Raw genomic sequence first — 17,759 nt, forward strand, 5'->3', positions numbered from 1 at the left:
ACTTTGCATGTTATCTCATCGTGCAAAAAAAGTTTGTGGTGCACTAACTGTGAACGCGCCATCAGCTCTGTTGCTTGGCAACAGCAATAACGTGATAGGGAAATCCCCTCAAGTTAACAACATCTAATTTTGACAGCCTCTGTGCTACATTGCTGATGAAACACACTTGTGCTCAATGGCTACGTGGACCTCCAAAGAGTTGACGACCCAGCTTTAATGTGATGGACAGCTTGCAAAGCTCTTTAGGGTAAACTTGTGAAATTACGTTTGACTTTACACAGACACAGATCCTCACAGAAATTCAGATTTGTGCACAGGTAGCCACAGGCTTCAAAGTTGTATGGGTGTGTGTGTGCAAAACGGTCTGCAACAGAAGACTTTAATTAGCTCCTCATAACTACATGACTTTTGCTGCAGCATCAGTAGGTGTTTAATTAGTGAGCTGTCTAAATCAGATTTCATTGGTATGGAAATCATATTAGCACTTTCACACATTCCAATGCCATCCCTCACACACCCACCCACGCACAGCAACAGTAGTTCAAGTCTTTCCATGTTACACTTTTTCCATCAACCCAGCAGAGAAACATGCTGATTTCTCCTCATAAGAAAAAAAAGAAACTTCTTGAGACAAAAGGCTTAGCTATTTTGAGCCAAACAAGAAAATGGATTCAAGAAATCCTAAAAAAAACACATCTGACTGCTGCAAACATCTCGAGCAACTCTTTTAAATTTAAATGCTCCTTGTGAGAACAATAGAACCGTAAAACTGTAGTAGGCAACCTGTAAATAGAATCAAATGTCTTCAAACCATTGTCAGGGGAGTTCACACAATGCTGGTGAAGCACTCAGCTACACACAAGTATGATTGAAAAACACAAAGAAGTGCCAACAAAAAAAGTTCAGAAGTGAATTGTACTGCTCAAAATACCCTGTCATTCAGCAACGTGATGGGGGAAAAAAAACACTTCTTCACCCTGCCTGTCCTGCACTGCCACTGTATACACACAAATACTCCCTCGTTCAGATCTGATAGTAATGTTTGACAGAGCTATTCTCAGATGGAAAATGCAGCACACAATTAAAAAACTTCTCTGTCTTTCAGTTCACAAAGACAGAGAAGAGGGAGCCAAAAGTTATGCACTGCAGCTTTAAATCACGCTCTGCGACTCGTACCTCTCCAAGTTCCTCATGGGACTGTTCCAGGTATGGCGTTTCCCACAGTTGTTCATTTGGGTCAAGGTCAATGTAGGAGTCATCTTGACGCTCTGACGTGTCACTGTCGCTCTCCTCACTCTTCTCCAGACCTTCTGGGTCGGACTCCTCGTGGTCCTGCTCTCCTTCTCGATCTGACTTGTCCGAGTACAGGTCTGGGTCTTTCAAGTGGTCACTGTCATTGAACCTGGAAGAGGGAAGGAAGGTGAATTGTATGGTGTGTAGGTTGATACGAAGCAGGTGAATCTCCTTGAAGATTTGATTTGCCCTCACTTACTGGAAACCGTGCATGTTATGGGCTCGGAGGAGGCTGTAGAAATTAATGGAGTGTTCTCCACCAGTGGCTACTGTGCTCACGTCCTCTTTCCCCTCGCGGATCATGGTTCTCTTCAACAGGCCGGAGCATTTCAGGGCCAGCTCCAAGGCATCCATCCAGCATCGGCCTGAAAAAGACATTTACAGTTATTACCTCACTGTGCAAACTATGATGTATGTAGGTCGTGTTGGTATTGTCTGATGAGGACTTTTAAGACACTTAACACCAGTACATCTAGACTTTATCGGTATGAGATAAGAAAAAAAATACGGTATTGTGATCGACTGCTTGTGTTACTCAACACCATGCACTGTTTTCATTAAAAACAGCTCATACCTTAGGCACAGTGGGACATAACACTGAAGTGGTTTTGATACTGTGACCCGTATATGATATTATATCAATATATCATATGCTATACATCAGTGTTTCCCAGCCCTGGTCCTCAGGGAACACTCCCTGAGTGTTATACAGTGTGTTGTAAAATCATGAAAGGTACAAAAGAAAAAAAAAAATTTCAGTCATAAAGAGAAACTTGTGCACAAAATATAAAATAAGTAGCCATTTCTGATTTGGCATCTGCACAACTATTCCAGCACCATGGAGAGAGACTCCAGTGTAGAGGGAAAGACCGTGTTGGATGTTTCAGGATCAAGGACACAGGGTGTAAAGTGCAGTTGCTAAAACCCTCCACTCAATTTAATGTACATTTAACTGAAAATTATGGAAATGATTTGTATCAGTTTCATGCACGCTTGACATATTTGGATATGACTATCTATTACTGGTGTATACATTAATGTTAAGTTGAGAGAAACGAGCAAGAACATAGTAGTTTCAGCCAATGAGATTGCAAGGATAAAACAGGTCATGCTTTCCTAAATGTACATGTCTTAAGTTAAAGAACTGTTTCAAAAAACTATTACTTTTCCATTTTCTGCATTCTCACATATCGCCTTCAGTGTTTATGACGCTGATACCAATGTGATGCCAGTTAATGTGTTTATCACTCAGTGTGAACAGAGACAATGGTGACGCAGACCAATATCTGAAGTGTGAATGACAGCCTGTCTTTTACCATCAGACTCGGAGGCAGCACGGAAGATGAGGTGGCTGCTGGGTAATGGCTGCGTGATGGAGCCCACTGCTTCTCCTTTGGGACCCTGTTGAGAGCAAGAGTTGAAATGTGTTTAAGTCAGGGCCGTAATCGGTGAATGAAAGTTATTTTTCATTATGTAGATCTCATTACGCTTGTTGCCTTTGTTCATCTGTTTGCATCATTTATATGTGCAAATAGAGAGGAAATGTGGACTCTCAAGTGTGTCATTATGTAAATGCTCCTTAGGAGCGGGCAGATGAGACAGTAGCTGAATGTGTGAAGGGTTTATTTTAATAGTTTTAATAATGAGGAGGAGAATGGAGAGAGGAAAAAAAACGCAGCGATCTACATACAGGATGATCATTGTGATTCAAGCTTTTTCATGGTTCGAACAAAAGGGAAAATACCAATGAGAAAAACCAAATCACAGTTGGAGTGGACGAAGATGCACAGCTGCAAAACACAGGAGCAAATAGAAAACAATACTTTTTTATAGAACACCCATGAGTCCCTGATTGTCTCTTTGTTCCATTCATAATTGGAAAGCAAAACTGGATGAACTCATCAGCATAACAAACCAATGGCATTATTTCTCTTGTCTTGTTTACCCTTTATCAATCCATCATAATATATAAGGTGATTTCTCTATAACATCAACACAATCACATGATAAACCAAACCAATGTATGGCATGTTTAGAAGTACTAAAATGGCTATTAGGGAAGTATTTGTCTTTGCTGAGAGTTAGGTGAGTAGAATGATACTGTTTGCATAGCTATAGTAAATATAAGGTTATCTAATTTAGCTTAGCGAGATTCCTCTGCTTAATATGTCAAATATAAAAGTATATTTTTATGCCGAAAATCATCATCGTATTACATAAATAACATTTTAACCTAGCAAATCTTTTATTTCTTCTTTTAATTTCCAAACATAGAATACATGCTTAATGATTTTCTAAAATATATACAGTATATGTAACTGATAGGAGCAATGTATGTATTTGAAAGCATATTCTGACCTTGACAGCCCAGATAGACTGTTCCAGTGGGTGGAAGAGCTTGAAGCAGAAGCCGTCCTTCTTGGAAGGCCTCTCGATCAGCTCACAGGCGTTGAGCAGCACCGTTCCCACCCATTGGCCGTTTTTGTGGGTTTTATAGATGAGCAGGACGCCAGGCTTCAGCACACACCACAGTTTGGTCCAGCTCTTCAGAGTGCCACGGATCTATAGTGGAAACACAAACACAAAAGTTGTTATGAAGTTTTATGTGACCAAACCTTCTCTCTAAATGATACTACGCGGGGCAGGTGATATTGATTACATCAACGATGGCTCTGTTCGGTTCATGTAAGTGAAGACAGTGTGCACACTGAAACTGAGGAAGCTAAAAAGAACTTCACCATTATTCAATGAATTATTTACACTCCTGACAATCCTACTGCGAGCTGTCGAAACAGCTGCTGTGCAAAGGGCCCATTGTGTCTTCTGCATCAATTTAAGTCGAATAGTAGTTTCACACATTTTGTGTCGAGGCTGATATATGGGCTTGAACCAGCTCTGGTTTTCACCTTTAGCCAGTCGGCCATGACGATGACAGAAGGATCAGTGATGGTGCTGAGCAGCTCCTTGGTTGCCCTCTTCTTTTCTTCCCTGTAGTTCTTCTTCTGCACCTACGGGGAGAACACAGAAAGAAAACACTTCAGTCAACACAACTACAGTGAGTAATCATATCCCACACTCACTTTCTCGCAGTTATATTTGTCAGTGGAATCACACTCGTGTCTCTGGTCCCTCCTGACAGCAGTGTGGGGTGTCTGCTGCATAATTTATGTATCCTGTCTGTGATGTACCTATGGTGACTCCGGTGCAGAGTTTATACAATACTTTGTGCATAATGACTTACAAACTGTGAAACAGTCCTCTACAGGCTTCATGAGACTCCATAGGGGCACTTCTTTGGCATATATTTAGAATTAGAGCCCGGACATTCTAGACTTAAGTGGATTTAAGCTGATTTACCTTGAGAGACTCTTTCTTGGTGAGCTTTCCTCCAGACGCTGAAACATCCTTGTCTGAGCCATTGTACAGCTTTGTTTCAGACTGTGAACACACGCACACAGAAGGAAAGAAGAGGGATTTATTAGGTAACAAAAAATTGTCAGTGATGTTAATAAAATGACAGAAATACATATATGGATAGAATAAATGTATCTGTATTAAAGTATGGGTGAAGTGAATGAGTGAATCCTCATTTAAAGGAGTGATGTGTAAGAAATGCATTGTATTGAGTGGGATATGTCATCAGAGATTAGGGAAACATTACATTGAAATACTAGTTTCACTGATAACAATGGAAATGCAATTGCAGGCAACGTGCACCCTGGAAATTCTGAATATGTTTAGGCAATAAGGCATACGAGATTAGCTCTGCATAGATCTGTCTTCCTGTTTGAAAGTGATTCGTTCCTCAAACTAAACTACCTGGCAACCTCAAGTCTCTGGGGAGGAGGAGAAGGAGGGGGCTCAGCTCTCAATATCTCTGAACATCCTATACTACTTACAGCCACTAAAATGTGCCACTCCCTCTGACTACATGAAATCCAAGTTACAGTGTGTCTCCTGTTCAGTGCAAAAGCAAAATAAGGCAAATAAGTGCCAGTGCAGGTGCGTCTCTGCTAGTTCCTTCACAGGCTAATTGGAGAGTGAAGAGAAGTCATGAGTGTGCGTGGGGATCCTACAGCGGGGTTACTTATGGGCTGTATACTGTATGCCCACAGGCAGCCTTGGAGAAACATAGAGGGTAAATGATAATGGGCTCAGAAGCTGACATCTTTCACTTCTAATCCTTGTTCTGTTCTATTCTTTTCACCCTTCCTTTAGAGTTTCTTTTGGCTGAGACTGTGCTGTTCCCTGTGGAGATTGATGGATGGAGAGCTATGACTCAGCTCTGCTTCTTTAAAGCAGAATCTTAAGATTAACTGAAGTCTCACACATGCAGAAATTCATCAAAATGTTGTGTTGTCAGGAAAGGCCAAAGTCCAAAATGATTAGGCTGTAGAATCATGACAGAATTTTAATTGGATTCCAGTCTGACGCAAGTGTCTCTGCTGTAACTCCCACATTTGCAATGATAAACATATTTGATGTGGACCCTGACAGAAAGGAAGAGGGCTGAGTTTGAGTTTCAACTGGTGAGTGTTTGACACACACAGGGAATGTAATGTGCGATTAATGAGAATGTAGGCTATCTTACGCCTGAGGCTAGACTGGGGAAAAAAAGGAAAGAAGTCATGCAATTATTTCCATATTCTCTGGTCTTATTACACTTTATACATTGCAGAACATATCAGTGGAATGATGTACTGTCTCTCACCTTGCTTTTAGATATGGATTGTGAGTCCTCTTTTAAAGGCAGAGGCAAGAGGTCCTCCTTCCCTCTCTCAAAACCTGTAAGATAGAAGAAAAAAGGCATGAGGACACACTCAGTGCCTCAGTGTGCCCCTGTGTATTACCTTGCTATAACCCCAGCAACAGATTCCCCACTGAGATCTTGGCACTGGTGGTCTCAAGGTGACAGAGAGCCTTTAAATATTTTATTTGTTTCCGTCACCTACCCAAAGGCCATCAGTATTCACTGAAAGAACTGCTGCATTGTCTCAGATCTTTAAAAGAGCTACATCTCATTTGATGACTCATTTGCTTTAGAAAAAAACAAAAAACAAAATTGTGCATCTGTGTTTGCTACAAAATAATCATTAGTATTTCTACTGCGCACTTGAACATTGTAGTGCAGACAACACAGCTTGAATTCTTAAAGGGATAGTGTAGGCTTTTGGAAGTGTTGCTGTATGAAGTATTGACAAATAAACACTGACTAAGTCAAGAACGCCTCCGAGTGCCATTGCTTTGAACCAGTCGGCATGGGATCCAGGCACTCATGCTCACCGATAAGTTAGACAGTCTTTTCCAGCTGGAAACTGCAAACTTGGTGCTCTCCTGCACCAAAATCCATTAAGAAAATCAGCATTTTTTTATCATGGCATATAGGAGTTGTTAATCCACTGTTGCCTCCACCAATAAGTTTAAATGTGTTATCTTGTTTCTTTGATGTTTGAAATGCTTAGTTTGGATTTGCCTTAGTGATAAAAACTTACCTAATAAGGCTGCTTTTTTCTGTGTTAACTGTTGTGCAGGAGAGGGAGTGGTTCACAAACCTCGGTAAAGTCAGTGTTGATAATATCTCACTTCAACAAACCCCATCTATCCCTCGTTTTTAGGGAAATAATAATTTAATAATAATTTTCACAGACATTAATTGTTATATCCAGTTTTAATGGACCTGCCTCATTTACTCTGCTTCTTCAATTTCCAGCAGTGTCGTTCAACAATACAATATAAGGGAAAATAACAATGATTGTGAAAAGATACATTGCAAAGGTGAATTATTTTTTTAACCCACCACATTAACAAAATGCTTCATAGATTATGTGGCCAAAAGGGTTAATGCTAGGGCAGTAAAAACAATATTTTAAATCTGATGGCTCGTCTGAGGGATGATAAAAGAGTCCAGTGCTAGTTGAGCATGGGCCACTTCCTTTCATGCAGGTTGTGTTCAAGAACACGCCAGTGACTTGAATGACGCCATCAAAGTATTAACCCAAGCACTGTATGGACTGTATACGCAAAGATTGACTGACTAATTCCATCAGAGCAACTTCAGTGATGGACATCAAGGAATTAAGTCACGCTCTTGTCTTCCGTGCCCTATAGATGCGTGGGATATTAACAGTCCCACCTGACCATCTGTGGCCACTTGAAAGACACATCTCCATGCCAACTTCAGCTGAAAAACACCTCGAGAGCAATTCACCCTCATAAGGCTAACCACAGGGGTGATCATAATATACAACATTCATTAACATGTACAGTAGTCAGGAAAAAATATCTGAGAGAATTGAATGTTGCTACTCTGTTGCTCTCAAGGGTAACATAAGGTAGTATTTAACATTAGAGCTGCAACTAGCGATTATTTTCATAATCGATTGATCTGTCGATTATTTTCTCGATTAATCGATTGGTCCATAAAATATCAGAAAACCTTCGTCAAAACCTGATGTCAAAATGATGATGTTCTCAAATGTCTTGTTTTGTCCACAAACAATGATTAATTTTTAATTATTTCTTTGTTATCCAGAGCAAAGAAATTAAGAAAATACTCAGATTTAAGAAGCTTAAACAATCGGAAATCTTGTTTTAATCATGAAAAAAGCTTAAACCGATTAATTGATTATCAAAATAGTCGTCGATTAATTTAGTGATCCATTAATAATCGATTAATGGATTAATTGTTTCAGCTCTATTTAACATGAAAAAAAGCTACAATACCGTACATCATACTGTGCGTACTCATACTGTACATTAGTATAATATATGTTAACCTGTTAGCATTTGTAATTAAATGTATGCTAATGTTCAGTCAGTTCACATAAGACAATAAACATCAAACTGAATCAACAGTCCAGGCAACAGAATTATGAATAAATTAACTCTCAAATTGAATCAGTGAAGACCACTTGGTGATCCATTACTATTGGAAACACATAAGGATGTCACTCCTCCACAACACTGGCCTTAATTAGAAATAATAAGCAATAATTATGCCTATCTGGCAGGATGATTTATGAAATAATAAAGATTGTGACAGCTTCAAGCTCTTACAGCTCTCTAAACGTTTAACATAGCACTGCAATTCATTTTCTTTTACATCCTTTTGATTGGTTTTCCACAACAAAGGCATATAAAAACTACAATGAAACCAATTAACAGAGAATGATATTGGTAGACTTGAAGGAGAAAAGCACAGCTTTTGTTTTTCCTCTCACAAGCATAATGGTGACACTGCTGAAAGATGACACTGGGATGAGCAAAGGTCAGACTCCACCTTCCCAGACTTCAAGGAGGCTGTGGCAGCTACCTCACCTGCTCTATTTTTAAGTCTGGAAGGGCAGAGATCTAGCTAAATTCAGACCAGAATGGCGTACCTCAACTACGCCTTTCAGTTGATAGCATGTAGAGCCTAGGAATCCAAGGCTTCCTACCGCCCATGAATTTTAAATTATTACATTTAAAAAATTGGTCTTTTTATCAGTCCAGAAAATGTACCTGGCTGAATTTCGCCATGTTTTGGACTGTGTACAGGCTTCTTCTGTTAATACCAGGGTTAAAACTGTAGTGGGAACTGTGGCATGTGAGCAGAGCAGGCCAGCTTAGGTCCAGCTCTGGTCTGAATGTGAATGTGACTGTGTCATGTAAACAAACTCTCTGTCTCTCTCTCACAGTGTTGGGGCAGTACGGGAATCACGTCCCACTGCAGACTGACTCGAGGGTTTGGAAACTGGAGCTGCAGTGAACTCACAAAGATCGTAGATGGACGAGAGAGAGAGAGAGAGAGAAAACAGTGCAGATATTGAGGAAAAACAGCAGAGCTATACAATATTAAAGTAATAATAATAACACACGTTAATGTAACAATAAAAAGAGTGAGATCAACTCTATTCTGTAGTACATTTGGTCCTAGTAAATAGAACTAGTGTTAAAATGGACTGGAGGGGAAAGCTGTTAGCCCAGAATACATTTTGGCAATTTGCTTGAGTGATGGTGACTGTGAGAAACTTGCCATGGCAACAGTGTCGACTACTATATTGACTCATTCCTACATTCATAGAAATAAGAGATGGCACGTCAGTTTCAGGGAAGGGGAGGGAGTGTAAAAACAATTTGGTAAAGTGGATGCTAGATGGGTATTCAGTTAGATTGCAGGGGTTCACATGCAGCAGAGGCAAATATACTGACAGTTCATCTGATACTAATTAAAATCACTTTACATCTGATATAATCCCACTTAACTACTTTTTTTTTCTAACCATTATCTATATCACTGAAGTACACTCTCCTCCGATAAGTATCAGTATCGATAAGCATTAATACGATACTCGGTCCAATACTATATGGCTATAATCACTGGATAAGATATCAGCAAAAGGTTGACAAGTAAAAGGGGATACAATAAATTACATACATGCTTCACTTAGCACAGTAAAGACAGAGGCATGCCACCACTGTCATGTGACCAGGACGTGAGCAAATGGCTAGTTGTAGCTATATGGTAAATGCATCAGGACAAAATATCTTATGACCAACTAAGTTGTTTGAAAGAGGTAAAAGACAGTTTGTACGTACTTATTTATTTTGTATACAGTGTAGTGTCCTTTGACAAAGACAGTTCCACTGCTATTCAAAAACATATCTTATCCTAATGGTCAATGTTCCAACATGTAGCCCAGAAGATGATTCCATCTAATTATAGACCACAGTCACCACAGTGGTATGGCTGTTTTCCAACCTCTAATTAGCTTTCTGAATACACCATTTACAACCTCCCAATCAATTTCCCCTTGCTCCTAATTGATGGCTAGACAGGAAACAACAATAAACAAAACCGCTGGAAGAACACAGACCACATCTCTTACAGGTTTCAGTTATTTTCCGGCAGTCGTTATTTTAGTCATTTTAATAATTTTAAGTCAAAGTAGCACAGCTCTGTCCGGTTTCCTAGGCAGCCTGTATCATATTTCACTAACAAACATAATAATAGCTGAAATTTAGCTGCCCAAACCTCGTTATAAGGACCATGCTGTGATTCTGTCTGCACACGGAGAGCTTGACGAGACAAAAGCATATTATCTCACGGAGAGGGTGATATTTCAGACAGAATGTGTCTGGATGAGAGTAAGGGGCTAGAAGTTATTGCCATGGCTGCTGTTCGGTAATGGTTATATAATTATAGTTCACCTGGGTTTATGCTGTGCGCTGTTAGATGCTGACCTCTCCTTGATCCTTGGTAAAGACATCAGGCAATGGCCTACTGTTCTAGGTTCTAATATTTCAGAAGCAGGTTCAAATGAAGGACTACCATTCTGTAAATTGGACATCCAAGCACATAAAGCAAGGGGTAGTGAAAGGGATAAAGAAAGAGATATTGGGGTTCAAATTCAGGTACAACCTGTCTGACTGGCATTAAACTGAAAATTGGTATGTTAGTACTTGGATTGAGCAATGTGCCTATAAATATTTTCCATGATAAAAAAAAAAAACAACTTAATCTTAAATAATTACAGGTTTACATTTCTCCTGAGTGGAAATTGTGGAAACCAGTCTATTGTGGGTTTTAAACATTTTTAAGGTAACACATTGTGTGTCATATATCTTTAAGCACAGTAAATAAAGGTATTGTATACAGTGTATCTACAGCCTGTGATAAATACTGTTTAAAATGAATTATCCACCAGCCCTAAATGTAACCACCAAACCAATCATTAAATATCAGACAATTCTGATTTAACATAATAAGGGCTGCAGCTGAAAATTATTTTCATTATCTATTTATCAGTTGAGTATTTTGCTGATCAAAAGATATCAAAGTGACGCTGTCTTAAAATGTTTTATCCACAAACAATTCCTCTTACTGCTACTGAGGGACAAAGAAACCAGGACACATTTGCTTTTAAGAAGCTAAATAACAGAAATGGCTTTTACTTTATAAAAAAAACAACACAATTATCAAAGTAGTTGATTATAATGGAATGAATAATGGAATCATTGTTGCGGAATAATCCAACATATATTTTGTTGATGTACTAATAAATAATTTGGTGCTATATAAAAAGAATAAAAAAAAAAAAAGTCAGTCGATGGAGAAAACTTGCATACATCTTTGCATATGTAATTATAGTTATAATTAGTAAGTAAGCACTAATCCTGAATGTCAATCATTACAACAGACACTAGTGTGGAGGATATGTGGGTGCAAAAAAACAGGGAACCAGTTGGTGAAAATAAGGGAAAAAGACAAGAAAGAAAAGTGAGTAGATGCAACCTGCCTGCACCAGCTGTCACCTTCACCTTTGTTTGTCTCAAAGCCGACGCCTGTAAAAACACTATCTAACATTGATGAATTGGAGACAAGACTGGGAGCTGACCGAGAGCAAAACACAATGACTCAGACAATGTCTTGCCGCATGAAATATCTGTATCGCTGGAGAAAGTGCTGCTTCAGAAGTGGAAGAAGTTGCCTTGTGGCCACAAGGTCACCAGCTCAAACCTCAACTCATTGGAAAGGTCTGCAGAGAGAAAGACGATGATGAACACTTGCTCTTCCCTCGACAGCTGCTGCTGCTACTAGGGTGCCCTTGAGCAAAACAATGACATTGCAGGATGTCTCTATAGTAAACAACAAAGTACACAGTTTGTACAAGGTGGGATGAGGCTGGATTTCTGAAAAAAAAAAAAAAAGGGTGGCAGTGTGTTGCTGAAAAAAGGCTTTGGTGCACAGTTGGTGCTTCCTGGATTAATACTGGCATCTGCAAAGGTGGAAATCAGAACATCCACTCTCTCAAAGCTCTTGTGTCAGCCAGCTGTCTGCCTCCAGGTCGGTGTCCTTTTGAGCAGGACAAACAAAGGCAGAGATCTCACAAATGAACACTAAACTCATTTAATCCTAAATGTTCTGGGGTTTTTAAGTACTTCTAAAAAAAGGAGGATTATTATCACTGCATGAAAAGTGGTATATGACACCGAACCAGCTGAGCTGAGCTAAAGCCAAAGTCCTGCCTCATTCATTAGAGAAGTCTGCACCAACTGGTTTAAACTGCATCATCCATTAATAGGTTTGGGTCTAACTTTGAGGAGAGAATGTCATTTGAGTCAAGTACTTATTTCGAAGCTTCAAGTTTTTTGAAACCAGAGGTAACCATATTTGGGAGTGGAACTGACTGATCTATTCCACTGCACGTCCACCTAAACGTGCATCCACGTTTGGGATGTACTGGTCATAATTGTCAATCATACAGTATCCATGCACCAACACATGTTGCGTTTTATCACCTAGTTTTCTCTTCATGGGACCATTATTAGCAAAACTGACATCATACGGTACTGAAGAAAGGTAGCCAGTATTGACCCAAAGGTAGCGAGGCCATTAACTTCTTAGAAAGTCAAGTGAGAAGTAACCTAATTTTCTCATAGACTTACACACAAACCAGTGGAACTTCCCCTTTCATATACAATCAGTATCTGGTTCACACCCATGTTTATTACATTGCGGACTTCCTCTTCAGTGACTTTGTTGTAATATTGCTACACTTATGCCTGTCACCTCCCATTAGTCTTGATGGGTGGAATGACATAAAATAGGCATCAAAATGCATAAAGCATGGCAGATTGTGTTCCTGTTTGGAACAGCTTTACAATATTTTGCATTCAGAAGTGTCAACATTGTCTTAAATAATTCATTTGGGTATACCTGCACCTCAATACTGAAATGGCAAATATACAGAACAGAACAACTTTTATAACGTTTATGCTTTTGATATGTCCATGAAAAAATTATCCGAGTTTCAAAAGGTTAACAGCAGCATATATTGAAGTAATGTGGGTCATTCAATTTCAAAATACTTTCTCTGAAACCAAAGACTGTCCCAAATCAGATATACATACAGATCCCAACAACCCTGTTCATTTAAAACTATAGTGCGTAAAAAAAATACAAACAATTGTCCATTACATTGAAACCATCAATTCACTGTCAAATGAATTCACATAATTGAGCCAGTGATCAGTTCTGTGGATCTCATACCGACATTAACTCGTTGCACAAAAAAAAGGAGGCAACAGCAACATTGCATTAGTAAAGTGAGACAACTGCAGATTGGACTATGACACTAAGAAGCACCCATGAAAAGTTTCTGAGGTTAATTCTGCTCAAAAATAACCATTCAGCAAGTTAACTTGATAAATGTTTCTTGAACCCACCAATGCACTGCAACTGTATACACACAAATGCTCCCTTAGTCGAGTCTGACAATATTGATTGACAGAACCTGTTTTCAGATGAAGGATGCAGCATTTAAATAATGTATCATCGTGTCATCATCATCAACAACAACAACAACAACAACAACAACAACAACAACAACCACCTAAAGTTATGCACTGCAGCTCTCAAGTACAGACCATAGTCATACGTCAGCAATCCAAACACTTTCAAATCACTGCTACAGAGATGCTAATAAATCAAAAGGAAAAACTAAATGGTACAGTAATGGGCCAGCAACCCCAATATGAAGCTCCATCTTCACATTTTTGTAAACCAACCTGGCAGTGAGATAGGCGACAACTCGTTATAGCCTCCAAAGGAGGCATTGCGGATGAGTTTCCGGCCATCCGGATGTGGGGGTCGAAGCGATGCTGTTGCGCCGCATGTGGAAAAACGGCGACGACTCAGCAGGCCCTCCTCTTTCATCATGGGGCTGGTGTGCAGCTCCCTTGTTGGGAAGTAAGGTGGCAGGGGAAGTGGGGTGGTGCTAAGGTAAGAAAACTCGAGGAGACAAGGTTGAGGAATGGGAGGGGTAACAGTCCGTTCTGTCCCACGCAGATATTGTATGAGAGAAGAAATCAACAAACAAAAACATGCACACAAACACACAGTAGCTGAGAAACCAGGCACTGAAGCATTGCAGTATGCTGCTCTCCTCTACGCTTCCTTCAGTCAACGGCTCCCTTCCTCACTCACACTCCCTTTCTCTCTGCTCTGGAAGTGTGTGTGAGAGCAGCAGCCTGCAAGTACTTAATAACGAATAAGCTGAGCCCCTCCTACTCCCCCTCCTCCGGATGGACGGGAGAGCTGCATCTTAGCTAGAAAATAGTCCGTATGCTCCATACCTCATCTTTCAATCTCTCCACTCCATTTTTAATTCATTATTGTAGATTCAAAAGGGACACTTCACTGCTTTTCAATCTTATTTCAGTGGATTAGTCATCAAGTAACCTGCATATATGACGTCTAGGATGGTAAATCTGAATTCATTTCAACAAACAGTCCTCTGATATCAGTGCACGATGTTAAAAGTTACAGCTAGTTTTGGCAAAGGCAACAGACTCAACATAAAATCCCATTTCAGATTAAAAATGTGCTTTATCTATAATTCCTCAATATAATCACAGCACTTGTTGGAGTCGCAACAGATTTCCTGTGTATGAGCCATACTCCACAGATGAGTGCATGCAACCAGCAGATGCAGTGTTATTCCCGCCTTTCACCCACGAAACAGAGTGTGGGGCTGTTGAATGAAGCAATATCAGTGCTGCAGGCTAAAGTGATAACAAGCAGAGCCACTAGGAGTGAAATTATAGCAGTTTAATCCAGTAGCCTACCTGCTGCACTGATGCCAAAACCTTATCACTAAAAAACTAGTGCTGTGGGAAACACTGTACCGTTCAACATGTACAAAATTGATTTCTATATATGGAGAGAATTCAGTGTGCAAAACATACAATAATAGTGCATGGAAACACTGTATTGAAACTTTGAATCGAATGCTGGTTTCATCAGGCTCTTCGGAGGTGGTGAGTCAATAGGCTACAAAAAGCAGCTGTAATTAACATCTACATTAGCAGCCATGAAATTCCCCTTCAAGATAACTGTTAAACATCTTCTTTACTCTTCTTAATAATTATAGTACTAGAATGCAATCATCAGACCAGAAAACACAAACACTCTCACACACAGACAAACACACACAATACTAAAACATAAAACTCTATTGAGGACAGAAGGATTCACTTTGTTAACACCAGACAACCTTTATGAGAAGTGAAATTTAACTCTATCTTCATCATCTTGGTGTGCCAATATATTTACTACATACTAGATTTAACTTGTATTTGCTCGAGTCAGTATCCAGATTTACATTAACTGTCATTTGAAAGAAGCAACTTCACTGAGACATGTGCTTCTCCTAGAGTTAAATAGTGCTAAAACAAGATTCACTCTCTGTGACAGACCAAGTGACAATGACTGTATATTGCCTTGTTAGCAGATAAAGTTTCCCAGTGTTGTCTCCATGGTGCAAGTCTTGCTGTGTCTTCAGGGATAAATGTGGCTCAAAGCAGACAAAAGCTGATTTGTCAGGATACATCTTTAGTATCCAGGCTACATTGTTTTCAACTGACAGCAAGAAAACAGCTGTTGTGCTGAAGGCCATAGAAGATAACTGAGGTCATCACGGTTGCTTATGCCAAGTAACGAGATAGTGAGAATTGAATAAAAAGGAAGAGTTCTGCAAAGACACCAGTGAGTAATAATGCATTTTTGAATGGAAAAACTTGACATTGGGGCTTAAATCAAATGTGGTTACACACTGCCATGAAAGACTAATTCTTCAATTAAGCTTTAAGAGGTAAACAGAGCAACCCGTTGCTGTTGCTGCAAGTAATGAATCTGATGAATCTGCAGGCTTTCTCTCTTGTGCATTAATTACCACAGGTAATTAGGATGTTCTGAGTGCATCATTCAGATCCCAGACCTAATTAACCTTCTTGCAGAGAGGTCCATTTCTGATGGTCCACTGACATTTAAAAAGCACTTGAGAGACATTTGCTAAATATAGCTCAGTCACTTCTCAAGTACTTTCCAGTGAGGCTGCAAATGAGTACTAATTCTGACAAATCTACACCTTACCACCCTCTACACAACTGCATCCATCCCATGTCAAGCATGGCTTTAAACTACTGCAATCATTCAATCTGCTTTACACACGTCATTCATTCCCATCTAAGCATTCATGTGACTAAGGTTTTTCCCTTCTGCTTTTCTGCTCTGCATATAGTTATTTTGTTCCAAAGAGGCGTGATTTTAAACATTTGTTTACACTTTAACTGAGCTGAACTACTTTAGATTTGATACAAATGGTGTCAAGGAGATGAATCCTAAATATTCTGGTCAACCACTTTCCTACAACACTATCATAGGTTTGACATTTGTGGCATTTGGTGATGTACAGTGTACCTTGACATTTATTGGATGGACTGCTAAAAAATTGTATCATCCCACTGGTTGAAATTATATAAACGTTTGCAACTCCTTTGTTAGAAAGTTTTAATGCAATTTTTCAAAGCTAATTTTAATTTGCATTAGTCTAAATTTTAATTTGTTCAAATACTGACCAAAATACAAGAGTATTAACAGCCTTAGCTGTGCTTTGTGCTACGAGCTATTAGCAAAGTTTAGCAGGCTAACAAACTAAAGTTGGATGGACCACTTAATACGTGTTTAACATTAGCATGTTAGCATTTTACAGGTCACTCTTGAAAATGAGACCCCATGTCTCAATGGGTTAACCTGTATAAATAAAGGTTAAATAAAAAATTAAATAAAAATAAGCTTCTAAAAATGCTGATACTAGCACTCAGTCGAAACTGTAGCCTCACAGAGCTTCTAAAAAGGCCATAGACTTACTCTTATTTATCTAGCAGCACATGGCATGAAGTTTACCATAACGAATTCAACAAAACAAGAGCTTTCTGCTAATCAGTTTGTTTTTAGTTACTGAAACTGTTTTAATGATAATATGGAAGGGCAACAGTCACCAAAGGATAATTCATTGCATTTACAATAAAAAACCTTTGAAAGAATAGCAGACAAACTGACACAGTATCCTCTGAGCAGCAATTTACTAGACATGATACATTTGCACAGACAGTAGGTCACATGTAGACAAACATCTCCAGTCTTACATAAAGGCTTCAAGGAAACCCTTTAAGCTCTGGATTAGCTTTGGAACAAAGAGGCTTTTTTAAACACTGGCCGACAGGCATTGTCTGCTGTACTTCACTGCACGTAAACTCACTGTTTATTATATGTCCATGTGACCATTCTTCTGTCCTCGTTAGAACTACATCACTCAAAAAATTACCAGGGACAACAGCACGTACAACCAGGACAAAGAGGACAAAGGAGGTTTTAGGTGTTGTGCTACATGAAACACTAAGAAGCACTAAGTTTTTCAACTTCATACCTTTCAGGCTAAAGCCTGTGTACTAAGGTTGTGTCTGTCCAGGCGAGCCTTTGGACTTTCAAGCAAAGCTCAGGCCTCAAAGCTGAAACATCCTCCATCATGGTGTCGTGTCTTTGTTTAACTCCACAGATTCGTTGCTAACTCTGCTGCGAATCACCACTGTCAAGCCTTGTCCCTTTTAGCACTTAGGCCTTCCAGAGCTCAGCCACTCATTGG

General features: G+C 39.4%; 1 protein-coding gene across 5 annotated transcripts in view; it reads right to left on the minus strand.

The window, feature by feature from the left end:
- The window catches only part of osbpl8 (oxysterol binding protein-like 8), a 67,945-nt gene that overhangs the window by 13,980 nt on the left and 36,206 nt on the right, over positions 1–17,759 (minus strand). For 3 of the 5 annotated variants that reach the window (XM_058624298.1, XM_058624297.1, XM_058624300.1), the window contains 7 exons: positions 6,005–6,078; positions 4,651–4,731; positions 4,200–4,301; positions 3,652–3,855; positions 2,610–2,694; positions 1,493–1,658; positions 1,177–1,402 (listed from right to left, as the gene is read on the minus strand). In XM_058624298.1, coding sequence (XP_058480281.1) covers positions 1,177–1,402; positions 1,493–1,658; positions 2,610–2,694; positions 3,652–3,855; positions 4,200–4,301; positions 4,651–4,731; positions 6,005–6,078 — 938 coding nt within the window. Of the gene's footprint in view, positions 1–1,176; positions 1,403–1,492; positions 1,659–2,609; positions 2,695–3,651; positions 3,856–4,199; positions 4,302–4,650; positions 4,732–6,004; positions 6,079–13,842; positions 14,290–17,759 lie in introns of those variants that run through there. The other 2 variants (XM_058624301.1, XM_058624299.1) reach the window with 1 other exon arrangement.

Source organism: Solea solea, chromosome 3 (assembly GCF_958295425.1).
Source record: "Solea solea chromosome 3, fSolSol10.1, whole genome shotgun sequence".
In the NCBI taxonomy this organism is placed as follows: domain Eukaryota; kingdom Metazoa; phylum Chordata; class Actinopteri; order Pleuronectiformes; family Soleidae; genus Solea; species Solea solea.